This window comes from Linepithema humile, chromosome 6 (assembly GCF_040581485.1).
Source record: "Linepithema humile isolate Giens D197 chromosome 6, Lhum_UNIL_v1.0, whole genome shotgun sequence".
Classification (NCBI taxonomy): Eukaryota; Metazoa; Arthropoda; class Insecta; order Hymenoptera; family Formicidae; genus Linepithema; species Linepithema humile.
The window spans coordinates 16,044,629-16,060,247 of NC_090133.1; the positions used below are offsets into that span (position 1 = coordinate 16,044,629).

Consider the following 15,619-nt stretch of genomic DNA (forward strand, 5'->3'; position numbering starts at 1 on the left):
TTGAGAACACGGTTTATTCAAGCAAATTTAAACAATTTAATTGAAAAAATTTACTTGCCCATCATCGTCTTTAATTGATGCGTAAATCTCAAATATTCTAATTGGCTGTCGTCGTAACGTCGCGATACGAAACTGATAGTGAAAAGTCGTCGAGGGGTCGATTAAATTCGCATTACGCTCACCCCTACGTGGATAGACGTAGGAGGCATAAAGTGGCTAGAGCGAGTTTCTTCGAGCATTCGAGGGCGCTACTCCCTTTCTCCGTAGTTCCTAACTCACGACGACTAACGTCTACTACTCGTTCCCTTAACCGCTAATTAGCGCGGGACACGCACAGCCCCACGGCGGCTCGTGTCGGGCACGTGTCATGCCGGAAACTCGCTTAGCGCGCGACAAACAGACCGTTTCCCATCGTATATGCGCTCCTTCCGGTCGTTTCCACGCGGAGAAAACGTGGTGGCGGCAGCTGATTAAATCGCCATTAAAACGTGTCCCTATCGCTTCCGATCGACGCTTCCTTTTATGTCCCGCTTTCGTTACGGGTTAGTTCGCTTAAGAAAAACCGGGTTGTGGGACCCGCAATTTGTACCGAGGTTGGTCAGTTAACGCCGCTCTCTTTCGAAGAGGCTTCCCTTCAGTTGAAAATATTTTCGACAAATACTTGACAAAAATGTGTAGATACATTTTATAGATTATTGTTCGCGCAGAAACGACACGTTAGATATCTAGACTGTGCGTAGACATAGAATATTTTATTATAGTTTGCGTGCAGCATAGAATACTTTATTATAGTTTACGCATAGAAAGTTTTATTATAGTTTACGCACGAATGACCAGCTCTGCCCTCAACGTTGTGAATTATTCATCGAATTAATATAATCTTGCGTTGCATTCGCAAAGATTTGATTTTTACGCAGCGCTAAATTTCACGTAAACATGTCGAATCAGTGTTGCCATTTTATTCTATGTTACAAAATGTGACGTGGACCCGAATTATCTCATTTTGCTTATCAATGTCGTCAATTTGGGAAATGTAAATGTAAAATGTTATATTTAAGATATAATATATATCTTTGAATATATACATGTTCCCATAATTACAATTTAATGGGAAAATTAACCGTGCAACTGTAATTTTGCGGTAGTTACGTTGATGACGGCTACAAACAAATTTCGCTATTTGTTGTGGCGAGCAAATATCTGCTTCGGGCGATTCTGGCGAAAGGAAGAAAAATAACCGTTTGTATGTGCGTGACGAGACACGATTTCCATACGAAACAGCCTGATGATCTGCCGATATATTTATTGTGGGCAATGTGCGTGTTTGTTTGGGTCTCTCGCGGCACACAAACCTCGAATGAATCAAATCCGAAGCTAATCTGATTGCATGCCAATCCATTTTTTCTGGTTTATATTGTAAAAAACAGATAATTGTCGTCGCCATCGGCGAAAATTGAAACAACAAAAAATGTTTTCACGATGGCGCCGTTCAGTGTTTATATGTTAACAGGTGATGTTCTTCTTATCATTCGCAGCAGTATTTGTGTGTCAAGCAGTAATATTGAAATTAAATAATATGCTAATGACTCTTCTTAACGAAAAAAGAGTAAAGTATAAACGTTGTAAGATAAAAGATTTTTTTTTTTTTTGAGATTTATTAAGCAGAAGAAGCTTTATATTAAGGAAACGTACAGCTAGCGGGAAAAGCTAGAGATTTATGCTACTATTTATATTTCATTTCACCATTCTCTATTTAAAGTGCACGATGGCGCGATATCGATTCTCGACATCGCGTATACGTCCTCTGCGTGATTCTTTTATATGCGAAAAGGGTCAGCCGCAAAGAGACGTGGGTGTGACATTCGTGGGGACACCCTATTGAAGATGCACCGCGTTTAAATGCGTGCGTCGATATAAAGGTGCGGTCACAAAGTGCGATATCTCTCTGTTTTGAATCGCATGAATACGCATTACAACGCAATCTCATTTACGGAGTAATACGCATCAAGCAAATGCAATTTTTTGCAACTCGCACTCCGCGAATTATGCACGAGGCTTATTACGCTTAATGACTCGAGCAATATTAACGATGAAGTATTAATTAAGAAAGTTGCGATTTACAATATGTTTGGTAAGATTACTCGATGTTTGCAAGCATTTTGATTCATTGAAATATTTGTGAAATATTTTTCATTGTTTTATAATAAACATATAATTCGCTAAAAGTCGTATTGCGAATACGATGATTGATTGGTTTAGTTCTATTTGAATATCATGTCCGTTTTATTTCATAAATTTACGAAAATTATTTTTTACTTCTGCGCGCGATTATTTCCGAAATCTTTGAGAGGCTGACAAGGCTTATTTAAATATTAATAAAATAAGATAAATGTATTTTGTACGCGTAAAATTATGGAGACTCACATTTTCCCAAATCTCATTCGTCATTTCTCGACAACTAAAGACCAGATCTTTCCGTTTTTTGTCCCACGGTAACCTGTACTCGAACATTTCGCCGATCACAGAACATCAATGGTCTGAATAATGTACAAAGGGACCTACCGCGATGGCAACAAGACTGCCTTCATAAATAATTCGGAAACTACCCGCCGAAGAGTCGCGCGTCTTTTGTTCCAGGCATCGCGAAGAATAGTATGCGTTTCGAGATGCATGACGAAATATAAAAGAATACCGATGTTAAATTCGGGGTGAGAATGATCAATTTCACGAACACAGTTGTAGCAATTAAAATTATATAATTTCGAATTATTTCTATGATTTGTTTTCAAACACTTGCTCGAAAAAATACATCGTTATCGGGCGCATTGACGATAAAGAATGTAATATCGGGAATCGGTTATTTCAATCGTTTGACGTATGCCCTGTTATTGAGACTATTTTTAACCATTTCGCTTTGCATCTTCCGTTTGGGTATAGAGACTAAAGACAGAGCTCGTTACCAACAATTGTAACTATCGATCGGTGGTATGTAGCAGCAACATTTGGTCAAAGACCGTGGAGAAAGAAGTTTAAGGGAGAACACGCGACAAGCTGTAATTCAGAAGACAAAACTTGGGCTGCGAGAGTATAGCCGCAACGTAAAAATTAGATATACAAGTAGAGGCTTGTTATCGACAATTGCAATTATCGATGCTCACGCAACGCTCACGTATGCCGAAACTTTGTTATACGGTCGCTCGCCTCGTCCGGTTAGGGCGATATGATTCTCTCTTTAGAGAAAGTGATCGAACAAAAATCGAATCTCATATCTAATAATTTTTACGGCCGTTTAATTAACCAGTTGAGTGATAATGCATCATACATGTATAAAAAAAAGTGCCAAACGTGATAATGTATCATATATGTACATTTTTAAAGAACTCCAATAATTTTCAACAGATTTGCATAAAATTTGGCGTCCTAAGGTTTTTTGGGCTACTGAATTCGATCTGATGTCAAAATTGCAAAATTCAAAATGGCGGATCCAATATGGCGACTGTTAATTGTTTAAATCAATAATTTCCAACATATTCGCATAGTACTTAGTGTACGAAAGCTTTTTTGAAATGTCGAAATAAAGAATTCTTTTTTACTTCCATCATTAGCTGGTTAAATATTTTAACGACTCCCCACATTTTGGTTTACACGATCATAACTTTTGACTGGAAGGTCGTAGTAAACATTTTCAAAAATCATTGTTCTCGTCTTGAAAAGCCTTTTCAAATGAGTTTCCACTCGACCCATAGTGCCATTAATATTTTCCACCCCTATTCTATCCCCCCCCCCCTTCCAAGGCGTAGAGGACAATCCACATCCATTCCGAAAAGTAGCTTTTTCGAAAACTTTTTGAACCCGTGTTTCATCACTTTTCGATATTTAACTTTTGACTTACCACTTTTGGCACAAAACCTTCGGAAAAGTCTACCACTGAAGTGGTTAAATAAACGTTGAGGTTAAGTTATACGGTAGATATATTTCTCTTGATAATATAAATTATAACATTGACTTGCCAAATATTAATGCATGCAACGATGACTTTTTTCCTGCTTTCTGCGCATATGTAAATGTACACGACATTGTGGAAAGCGACGTAATACATTTATGAAGTAGCGCACAAGTGTACGCTAGGATTTTTATAAATTTATTCTTATCGATGCGCAAGCGACGAAACAAGAATGTGTTCTCGCAATAAAATACTATATGCGAATATTTTAATAAATAAGTAAATAGATTAATCTATTATTTCATTTCAGATTTACAAGATTTTTATATCTCGTATTTCAATAATGAAACTAATAATGGAAATATTTCATCAATATTTCAATGAAAAATAAAACGCTTGCGAATAAAATTTTAATAACCAAAGTAACGCGCATAAATTGATCAACACATCGATAAATTCAACTGTAAAAAACTCACCGGTGTGAATGTAGGTATGTTTCTTCATGTCCGACTTCTGATGAAACCTTTTGCCACAATATTGACAGGGATAGGGCCTCGTGTCAGAATGGATCAGCAGATGAGTGCTGAGTGTGCTTGACCGTTTGAAGGCTTTACCGCACTGCTTACACTATTGTGACAAACAAAGCAAGCGGTTTACCTTAATATCTTGTCTGTTTAGCAAAGACACATATTTGAGAGATACCCAATAATTTTTGCAAGTGTTTGCAAACCAACTAAACGTACAGAGCGTTGAGAGCTCGACTTACACATATTTTGTTGGAATTTAGATCGCTCTATAAAAATAATATTGATAGAATATTTATGTTAAATCGCGTATTTCAAAGTAAGTTTTTATAGATTTCCATTATGCTATTAATAGGAATTTCCTTTGCTGACAAATCACTATCGTCTAACTGTTGAGCCGCTAAGTAGCTAATTTATCAATTTCTTCTGGACAGCTCATGTCTCCGTGCATCGCACGCGATATTGATTGCGTCCCTCTCAAGAAAAATTTTTTTCTGCAGTTATACCTTCGCGACCTTGCGATCGCAGAATCTGCATATCGTACTGTTCGCATCACATTGCATGCTAATAATTATTTCAGAATTTATTAATAAACTGCATCGACAATTATTTTAATTATCGTATCAATTTTAAACTAAGGACATTTACTACATTCTACATATTATACACGGGACAAATGAGTGAAACTCAACATATCGCGTAATAATAAATTAGAGCTCTATCTTCTTTTAAGTCCGCTTACGGAACTTGTATTCTCTCTTATAGTTATAATAATTATTGTAATCGCCGTAAAACACACTACATTCGAAGTCTTCGCGGCACGACTTCTCCAACGCCATAAAGTCTTTCACTTTCCAACCGCGCGGACGCGCAAGAAGGGAATAAAAGCGGACGATTGAGGGAGACGGAAGGCGTTCGCTCCTGGGCGCCGGGACGCCAGGCGCACCTGTGTTCACAGAGCGTCGCGTGTATCTCCTTCTCTCTCCTTCTCGCTCTTCTCTCTCTTCTGGTTCATTGTCACACGGGCGCCAGTCGTCACAATGCCCCGGCGGTGCGGTTCGATGCGTGTCCCGGCTGACAATATATATGGCATATGAATATGCCAACCGCGGAATATTATCGCGCGCGCGCGCGCCCGCGCGCGGCTACGCGAGTGCAAGTACGCATGATTCATGCTGCGCTGCGATCAATATGGGAAAGAAGCGACCTATCTTCACGCGACACTCGACTCCTTTGGCAAAACCCGCCGCGTGCGAATCTCAATTTGCATTGCACGGAATGCTGACGGGATCGAAGGTGTGATCGATGGATGACTGTGTTGGCCACTCGCGATTACGAGGTTTCTTTCCAGTGAGAAGCACAGGTTGGCGCAAGTCGATTTCTAGGACGGTTTTTATCGCGACGTTATATTCAAATCGTCTATAGTATGGATTTCAAAATGGCAACACAGATTAAATAAGAAATGATCGAACGATGAAATAGGTTATAATTGTCAAATAAGCCATCTTTATTCGCGATTCTGAATTGAAAACTGCGCTCAAAATAATTTCAATATGAAATTGGATTGTATAAAAAAATTTGTGTTTTTCGCTAGAAAATACTCATAATATCGTAACTGCTCTTCTGCGAAATTGTCAACGTTGCAAACGCAGTACTTAACAGGTGATTAAAATTACTTTTCGTTGCTAAATGTGTAAAAATATATTTGAGGAAAATAATTTTGAATGCTAAAACTCGAATTTAACTTTATGCCACTTCAACACGCGATTCAACTATTTTAATATATAAAGATTTCAAATTTTTTTTTTTTTTTTTTTTTTTTTTGTATTGTATACACGCACCAGACATTCCGGCCAACGGCTGGACACGTACACGCAACGTAAAAATTCCGGATGGGGCAAGACAAAGCAATATATTCAAAGCCCTACCACTTAACTGTAATTAAAGCAACATAATCTACGCCGTATTACGCCGGTCACGACAATAACGACTCCGCACAACAGTTGCCACCCTTAATCGCCCCCGTCATCCATCTGGCAAGATGCTCCCGAAACGGCTAACGGTGAGACATCGTCCCGCTCGCGAATTCGATGGAAAAGAAAGCGCAGGGGTGGGGTTTTCGTTAATAAGCACCGCCGGAACGCCTGTTAAAGAATCGCGAAAGAAACGACGGATTGTGGGAAGGAAGGCGAAACGATGACGCGGAAACGACGAGGCGGCCCCGCCATTGTCGCCGCACGAAAGCGTCTGCTTCCGGTACGGCTCGGGAAACAAAGCCGCGGCAGAGTCCGAGCCGGCCTCGTCCTCTCGGCCTTACAGTTTTCTGCACTCCTCGCGAGTGCATCTCCTCGCGGCACTCGAAATCGTGTAATTACCGTTAATCATTCGCGCCGCTCTTTTGTCCAGCCCTTTTTCTCCCGCGCGATCGCCGTTGGAAACATCTGTCGGACGTCGTCGACGACGAAGGCGCGAATTAAATAAAGGAGGCTACGGCTTTCCCACAGATCGAGAAATGTAGCAAAAGACCGGAACATCGCGAAACTGTCGCGATAATTGCCCGAGAAAAATAGCCTTCTGCCTACCACAATCCTAGTTTCTTAGCAGGATAAAGTTTTCAACCGCAACGGTCTTTACATTTAAAACTTGGGAAGTGACTTGACGAAAAGCGCTGATAAACGGCAAAAGTGACGTACAGCAAGAAGATATAAACTGCTCTACGATATGTTTAGAAATAAGTCCAAAAATCCAATTATCCTTTAATTTCAAGGCTGATAATTCTTGTCATTGCAAAACACTAATTCTATTCCGAAATCATAATTCAAAGTTAAGTAGTTAGTGAAAGATCGATAAATTGAAACGATTAAGAGCCGAGTATCGAGAGTTTAATGTCATTGCTGCGCCAAAATCTCGCGCTCGGGCGCCGCGTGTGCGCGCGCGTGCGCTTACGTGTGTGCGCGGCCCACATATCCTAATATGTCGGCGGGTTACGTGTTGCGGACGTCATGTAAAACCACGGCGAGGTGAGTTTCTCTACCTACATTCAATCACGCGTAATTGCTGCGCGGTCTCTCGTCGCGGTCCGATATTCGTCACAAACGTTTGACCCGTTTTTTCGCCCCGGCGCACTTAAGGGTACTTACGCGCCCCGAAGAAATTCGTATCGCGTGACACTCGCCGGCGCGACTCTTCTCTTTTTTTTCTGCAACGGAGATCGACCGGTTTTCACTCGATACGTATGTAAAAGCTCGCGCGCGCCTCTCGAGGAAATGTCGCGCGACGCGATAAAGTCGAAGTGTACAACGACTCGCCCGTCTGGATTGCTTCGTTATGTTAATTACGCCGCGCTTGTAACAGATGCGCAACGGCTAATGACGATGTCTCATTTGATGACGTTCCTTTTAAAGCAGCTGCACCGAAAATGATACCGCACGATGGCATCTCTTTTGACGAGCCATCGAAATTTTGTAGTTTCTTCTCTTATCTAAAGAATGCGGCATCGTTTATTTGCTTAGATATGTTGTGATATTAGTTAAATCGGCTGTTAAGCGATTTAAATACGTGATTACGAATCGCGAGACATAAATGTGCTTGGATATTGCTGCTTACTATAATATATACGGCATCGGTTAAATCAGTTGCTCTCGCGGTGACTTAAAATTGCGACTACGAATCGCCGTCGTGAAACGTGAATGTGGCTGGAAGATAAATAGATCGCATAATGCGCGCGGTAGTTGACTTTCGCCTGAATAAACCCCTTCCTTTGTTTGTGGTAAATATGCATGGCTCGAAGAAAAATATCGATTTTCAAGAAAATCAACGTGACCTGGCCATCAGATTGGCGAGAAGCATTTTCCCGCCTGGCTCGTAAAAAAAACTGCGTTCCACATATCGATCATCGGCGACCTTTTTCGAAAGCTGTCACGTTCTGAGAAGCTCCGCTCGTAAACTATTAATCCGGCCAAGAATAATGTTCTTCTGTCTTCGCTTATAGAAGAATTACTACTAGGCAACTTATCTACGAAGCATTGATTGAAAATACGATTGATAAAACGAATTCTGTTCTGAGTATTTCTATTTAATCTTTAAAGAAAAACTTGGCGTCATATTTCTTTTAGATATTCACAATTTACAGTATCTGTATAATTCCAATTGTATTAGATTATAAAAAATTAACTAAACAGGCCGCGTCAAAGCTTTAAATCGAGGAGAGAATAGAAAAGAGGGTTGCTAAAACGAGACCAATGATTATCATTAAGTATGCGTTAATGCCGATAATGTATTATTCGATCAGTTGAAAGAAACCACGGAAATCGAAGTTTTTTCACGAGCTCGGAACATGGCTGACAATAAAAGTCAAATGTTTGTTAATCTCGTAAGATCGACATTGTATACATTATGTAAATTTGCAATACGCACGTTCATAACTTTGCGAGTTTCTTGCTGATGGATTGCTTACTTCGAAAACCTATCGATCGCTTTTCGCGACAACGAGACTCGCAATGACACTCTAACGTGAGAATCACATCGATGAAAATTTGTCTTTACAGCGTAACAGGATTCTTTCGATGCTACGCGCGAAAAATTAAATTAACGATATGTTGAGTTTCCTTCTTTTTTTCCCAAATCGACTAAGCTAACGCGAGAGATAAAATTTTTTTCGAAGCGCACTCGATAGCAGTTTTCTTTAAAGAATGTTATTTTAATTAATACACAATATTAAAAATCGCGATAAATTAAGTCGCTTTGATTATCCTAGATATTATTTAGCACAAAGCGAGCACGGAGTAACGAGCCATCCGTTCTCGGAATGAACAACTTTAGCGGATCAAAGTTTTGTAAAAACAGGACAAAGCGAATGAGGGTAAAGACGCGATATATTAACACTCACTTGAAAGGTCCTTTCCGTCGAGGAGGGCGGTGTAAGCGGCGAATGATGAATTTGCCGCGTAATTATAGGAGTCGAGGATGGACTCCTGGAGGAAGGTGCTCTCGTTTCCCTGGCCTCTCTCTCGCACACCGAACCCGGCGACCAGATTTCACTTTTCCTGTTGCCGATACTCGACGAAATGTCGCTCGGCTTCGTGCTGAGATTCAATGGCACCTCTTCTTCTGAAACGAGAAATCGTCCGTCCATTCCGTCATCCAAAGCGCTCGTCAATTCTCGCACAACCATAAATTTAGCTAAATACTTTGTTTAACATTGTATAAATTTATCGTTTATTTACAATAATGCGAAAGCGTGAAATTTCTGAAAAAAATATATATATGCAGATAGAAGATAGAAATTAATTGCTAGTAATTAGTATCCGCGTGGCAAAGTCGAGCGACAGCGATAAATGATGCCTCGTGTGACAACGCCGGCCGATCGATAGCACCCACTTACCGATAATTGCTCGTTAGCCGATCTATTTTTTCAAAGGGACACTTTGAAACGCTTTAAAAAAAAACCACCGAGAAACTAGACAAAGAGAAACCTTCGTCAAAGTTATCGTTTACTCATCGTTATTAAACAAAAAGTGCTCCATTATTCAACCAACACACTCGTGTATTTCTGCATTTATTGAAATCACATAACCATAATAATGTCAATATGCGAACGCTGGAGATTGTTTTGAGAAAAAAATTCGGATAAAATCTCTCACCGAACTTGGCTTTCTCCGGCGTGCATCTTCGCGGTGATCCGGGACGCGCCGGACTGAGAGGTTCCGGATGAATGGGCGAACAATTCGAAACTGGTGTCGTTTGTTGGGACAGGATTCTTGACGACGGGAGCAGAGAATGTGGCAGCAGCAGGCCCATGTGACGGGCCCACCAAGCGCTCCCAGATGCTCCGTAGCCACCGTACATTAAGCCGCAGCGCATGTCTGGTGGAATAAAGATAATCGTGTTGAGCACAATTTGCGATAACAGTCGTTGGATTTGTAAACTGCTTTGAGATTATGTCATCATAATTTTAAGATTAGGCGAAATGTAAACATAATCAACCTCGCGGCTTCGCGATAGAGAGACGAATATATCTAAAATTTCTTTCTCTCATTCGCGCCGCGCATTCCGTAATTCTATCTTCCGTTCCTTCGTCGCTTTCGGCAAATTCGCAAATCTCGGCGTGACTTACCTCGCGCGGCAATGCTACCGCTCAGCGGTAGATTTTGCAATCTCAGATCGGGGTTGTAATTTGAAACGAGGGTGAAGGCGCTGAAGCGATCGGGAACGGGTTGACAAAGGCCCGAAGGTGCATTGGCGGAGGCGATGGTGCTTGAACTGCTTCCCGGTACACCTGGGCTCCAAGGCGAAGATGGTAGCGTGATTACGCTTGGGCTGCCGGGTGGCGAGAGGGTGGCCGGGGGTGACAAAGCGCCCACCGGAACTCCCACGGGATTGCAGTGAAGTTCCGGTTTCATGTGCCAAGTTCGAGGTACCGCTTCTATTACGAGAGCATAAAAGGCACGATTTATTATTCATATAACGAACACACGAAAATAAATCGTAAACGCAACAATCGCGCAAAATCATTCAAATAACCGAAATTTTCTCGCGATTTTTTCAAATATTTATTAATACGTGTATAATATTAATTTAGCCAAAAATTATTAAGAAAGCAGTAAAGTCAAGTATTGTATAAATATTTATCGATTAAAATTATGTAGATAAACAACAAAAATTTAAATAGAGAATTATTAAAGCAAAATAGCTGTTTTGTTATCGTTAAAAGAATCTTTTGGGATTATTTAATTATTTCGTATGATATTGATTTTTTAAATATTTCTGAAAAATTTGATATAATAAATCTTACACAAATATAGGGAATATTATTTTTATGATTTCTGACAATTATATTTAGCTATTTGTAATATCTACTTTACGTTCCATTATCTAGATTAATATTTTGAATTTACACGCAGCGTTTGTCAGTCGTTCTCTCTTCGTACCATTTAACGTCAAAAATTATCGCGAAATCTCTACAAGATAAATAAACCAGAAAAACGTTAATTGCAAGCTACATTCCGCTCGAAAACATACGTAGAAACACGTGCACATTCCGTGAACGTATTTATCATATACATGAAACATATCCGTTAACAGAGAAATACATGAAGATGAATAATACATGGAGCCTTAGAGCGGGTTCTTTCGTGACGCGTAAAATCTGATTGACGCCGATTAGAAACAACTCGATCGAAGTTTCGTCGATCGCGTAAACGAAGAATATTTTGCGATCGAAATCACGAGGCTGTAAAAATATGTACGCAATAAAATCTGTTTCGAATTTTGGCGCTAATTAACCTTACGTTATTTTTATTATTTAAGCTAAAATATTTTGCTAAAATAATAATGCTGAACATCTTGAAATATCATTTTATTAGGACAAAATATCAAACAAGAAAAATGTATTATTTATTTAGTAAAATAACGCATATTCAATATTTTTTTATTCATGCCAATTTAAAAGTTGATTGAGTGCCAAGTGATATAAGATAATTATGGTATACATTTCGGAATCAAAATCAAGAAAATCGTTGCTCGCAGAAAGTGCATATTGAGCTGCGCGATACGAATAGTGTCGAGAGATTCCTAAATTATGCGCTCATCATATTTCATGCTAATCTCTATCCTTGTGCGCTCGATAATAGAGAACAGAAATACCGGCGATTATAAACTGAATATTTTTTTTATAACAGTCACCCAGTCGAGGTTATTTAAACTGTCGCTGCTTTCCATATCGCGCGGCGATCTCTCGCACTGATGAATACAGGATGTTTATGTTCGCTGCGTTTAACGCGTGCATGTCGGCGTTTAATGCGTTGTCGGCGGTCGTCGCCGCGGTTTCACGTGTATCAGATTCGCGGCGGAATAAAAAAAGAGCGCGGAAGGGCAGACGGGGAGAAAGAAATCACAAATGGCCGGCCGGGCCGGTTGTCGGCCGGCGAAATGAATTATAAATCGTGCGTGCGCGACCCGGCAGTGAGCAGACGGACAGATCAGGAGACGAGATTCTAATCGCGCGAGGTCGGACAGACGTGATTGCTCGACACAGCTTTGCTTGCCGACGAGCTACGATAAAATATCTTTCCCCCTTCATCGTCTCCCCTGGCGCGAACTCGACGTGACAGGCTCTCGAAAATGAGCGCCGATTAATGATCGAGTCAGCTCGCATAGCGACAATTGTGCAAGTGGCTTTTGTACATCTTTTAGTGACGTAGAGTTCTCTGGAAATTTTGTAAATAGGCTCGGGATATTTCAAGGAAGAATTTTAAATTAGCCGCGGCACTGATAAACTTTGCGTACGCAATGCATTTTCTAGAAAAAGTCTGAGCATTATATTTTGTTAAATACAGAGTCTTCGAATTTAAATCTTGCACGACGCGTTACATACGTTTTCTCAATTTATTTTTGGATAAATATCTTTTAATTCTAATACGAAATATAAAAGTAAAGGAGCAAGAATATTTATTAGATTCCTTAAATTTGCAGGAAATTCTGACAAAGAGAAATTTCTTAACAAAATATAAAAATGGATAATAATTAATATACATTAACTGTAATGGAATATAAGTTTAACTCTTTGTCAGGTAATTTTTAAACCGCGAGAATGCACGGACAGAAATAGTATAACGATTTTGCGTGAAACAACGATGAGTAGGAAAGCGTTGATAACCTGCGAAGTAAATCACTGGCTTGAAGGTTCCACCGCGTTGATAAGAATCACGGGCATAAACTACAACTATTAACCGCTACTCGTTGTTTGAATAAATCTGTAATGCGTTCGTACGAGTCGCATTCCTACATAATTCATGCGCAGACGTGCCGGCAGCGAGAATTTGTTACTCATTTCCATAGATAACGGCGCACAATGCAATTTTCTGCCAATCGCCGAAGGATGCTTATTGCGAGTGAGTTATTGTTTGCTTTTAGGCAAACGAATTAAAAAAAAAATATGTACATTGCAATATGTATAATAATTATAAGAAAGAAAAACATTCAGCTGATGAAAACTGTAATTTTTTTATTTGGGTAACGCGTTAAATTCGATACAAAGAAAAGAAATGAGAAATAGAAGATAATAAATCAACTAAAGCAATCTTTGTATTGAATTTATGATAAAAAAAGTAATAAGTTACAAATAAAGATTAAATAGATGATTTAGCGCAGGTTCAAGAAAAAAGTTCGGGAAAAAATCAAAATTTCAACCGTACGAAAATAAAGCTATTAGTATTACAGAATCTTTCCTCTTTTGTAATGCGCCACGAAATGTCTTTTTTTAGTAATTGAAACCCAAATAAAATTTTAGATTTATCTTGCTACTATTCTTATTCTCGTCTTTTATGATATTTTGAAAGTTTTAACACATTTGAATAACTCACAAAGAATTGCTTAAAAAATAGTTTTATATTTGACATAGAAAGAAGAGATGTGAAAGTGTGGAAAATGCAGTATTTTCGTGATCTACTTTTTCAAATAGGAGAAACTAGTTTCACTGCTAGATCACTCTTATATGTGACTGCTAAAAATTAAAATTATTCTCATGCTGTTTTGAAAAATTCCACTTATTTTTCGATTTTTTTGGTAAATATTTTAGCAAAATCGTCGTTCAATAAAATTTTTTCCAATTAATTTACTAAAACTCACTGCATATGAGTGTGGCATTTAGAAATATGTGAGAAAAACGGGAAAACATTGAATAATATTTCAAATAGGTCACTATTTTAATAGGAAATCGTCAATAATTTGTGTTGACATTCGATCAGACAGATATATTTTGACAAGTGGAGCCAATTTGGTGATATATTACTTCTGCGTTGTTATTGACCATGCATCATATCGTCCACGAAAAAGAGCTATGTCCTGTTTGTTGAACGCGTGAGAATAAAAATCATAAGCGTCGCGCAACGATTTCCTGCTATTAATTTTGCGTGTGCTGCAATGACAGTTGATGAAGTATGAATATAATGCCAAACGAAAACATCAATAAATTATAAAAAGTTCTCACAATTTCAAAATTCGATAATATGCGAAATGGCCCAAGAGCCTGTGACTAGGTATTTCATATCAACAATTCTTATATTTATAACATTGTTTTTGAAATACATATAGACATTTCGATTGATTATTTTCAGTATATAAATATTATGATATTCTTAATACAATTAATTAACTATATAAAACACAAAAATTGACAATTTTGATAAAAATTGCGATTTCACCGTCAAAAAGTACAGATAATTTAGAACAGCTAGGCACACATGCAACATTATTTTAGTATGAATCGCAAATTGTGCTCAGTTCATGTTTGGAGTTCTTTGAGTAACATGTTAATGTTTTTATCAAAATTGACAATCTACGTTTTATATAGTTAATTGATTGTATTAAGAATTTTTGTATACTGAGGATAGTTGAATCAATGGAATGTCTATGTGTATTTCAAAGACAAAGAATAACAACATTGTATAATTAGTGAATAATTTGCTGCCTCCATTATTGCAATTAATTATTAAATTAATTGATTTTATTATAGAAGAAAAAACAGGATAATTCAAATTTAAGAGCAAAAACCAAAGTTTTAAACGTCCAAGAATAGAGCCATCAGCACTTCAGAATAGTCTCAATTTCTTCTGCAATGACAACAATGTTATTGAAAAACGTATTTATTTTCGAGTAATGATATTCAATTATCGTCAAATTTGCGGATGCAACATACATCTTTAAATAGCGAATGCTAACAGATGGTGTTTGTACAACCTTCAATACGCAACAAATTTGAGAGAGAAGTGATAACAAATTGCACGAGCATGTGCGATAATCGGTGCAATAATAAAAATCTTCGATTAATGACGAAGATTGATTGATTCAACGCTTAGCCACTTGTGGAAATATCTGTCGCTTTAACGGATTCAGTGCATTAACTACGTCATTTCTTAATGTCACACTTGAGAGTTGACGCGTTCTACATTCACGCTAAGTGAATTCCGAATTAATGAGTCGTTCATTTCATTATCAACGAATTAACAATGGCGGAATGAAATTCTTTCAATCATCAATTAATCGCATTTGACTTGCAATGTTTCCGCGAACGTCTCCAATTCGCGAGTTTCGTAACTTCTGTCTACGGACAACGTGATTGTCATTTCAATGAAGTTTTTCACGTTTATTTTTA

At 38.5% G+C, this 15,619-nt stretch overlaps 1 protein-coding gene and 1 long non-coding RNA gene across 9 annotated transcripts in view; one reads left to right on the forward strand and one right to left on the reverse strand.

The window, feature by feature from the left end:
• The window catches only part of LOC105670434 (uncharacterized), a 139,786-nt gene that overhangs the window by 53,752 nt on the left and 70,415 nt on the right, over positions 1-15,619 (forward strand). The gene's annotated exons all lie outside the window — the stretch shown is intronic.
• Positions 1-15,619, reverse strand: part of LOC105676912 (uncharacterized) — a 29,856-nt gene that overhangs the window by 11,198 nt on the left and 3,039 nt on the right. Inside the window, exons 2-5 of the mRNA XM_012375145.2 lie at positions 10,583-10,891; positions 10,110-10,331; positions 9,356-9,576; positions 4,420-4,570 (exon numbers count right to left, since the gene is read on the reverse strand). Coding sequence (XP_012230568.1) covers positions 4,420-4,570; positions 9,356-9,576; positions 10,110-10,331; positions 10,583-10,891 — 903 coding nt within the window. The remainder of the gene's footprint in view (positions 1-4,419; positions 4,571-9,355; positions 9,577-10,109; positions 10,332-10,582; positions 10,892-15,619) is intronic.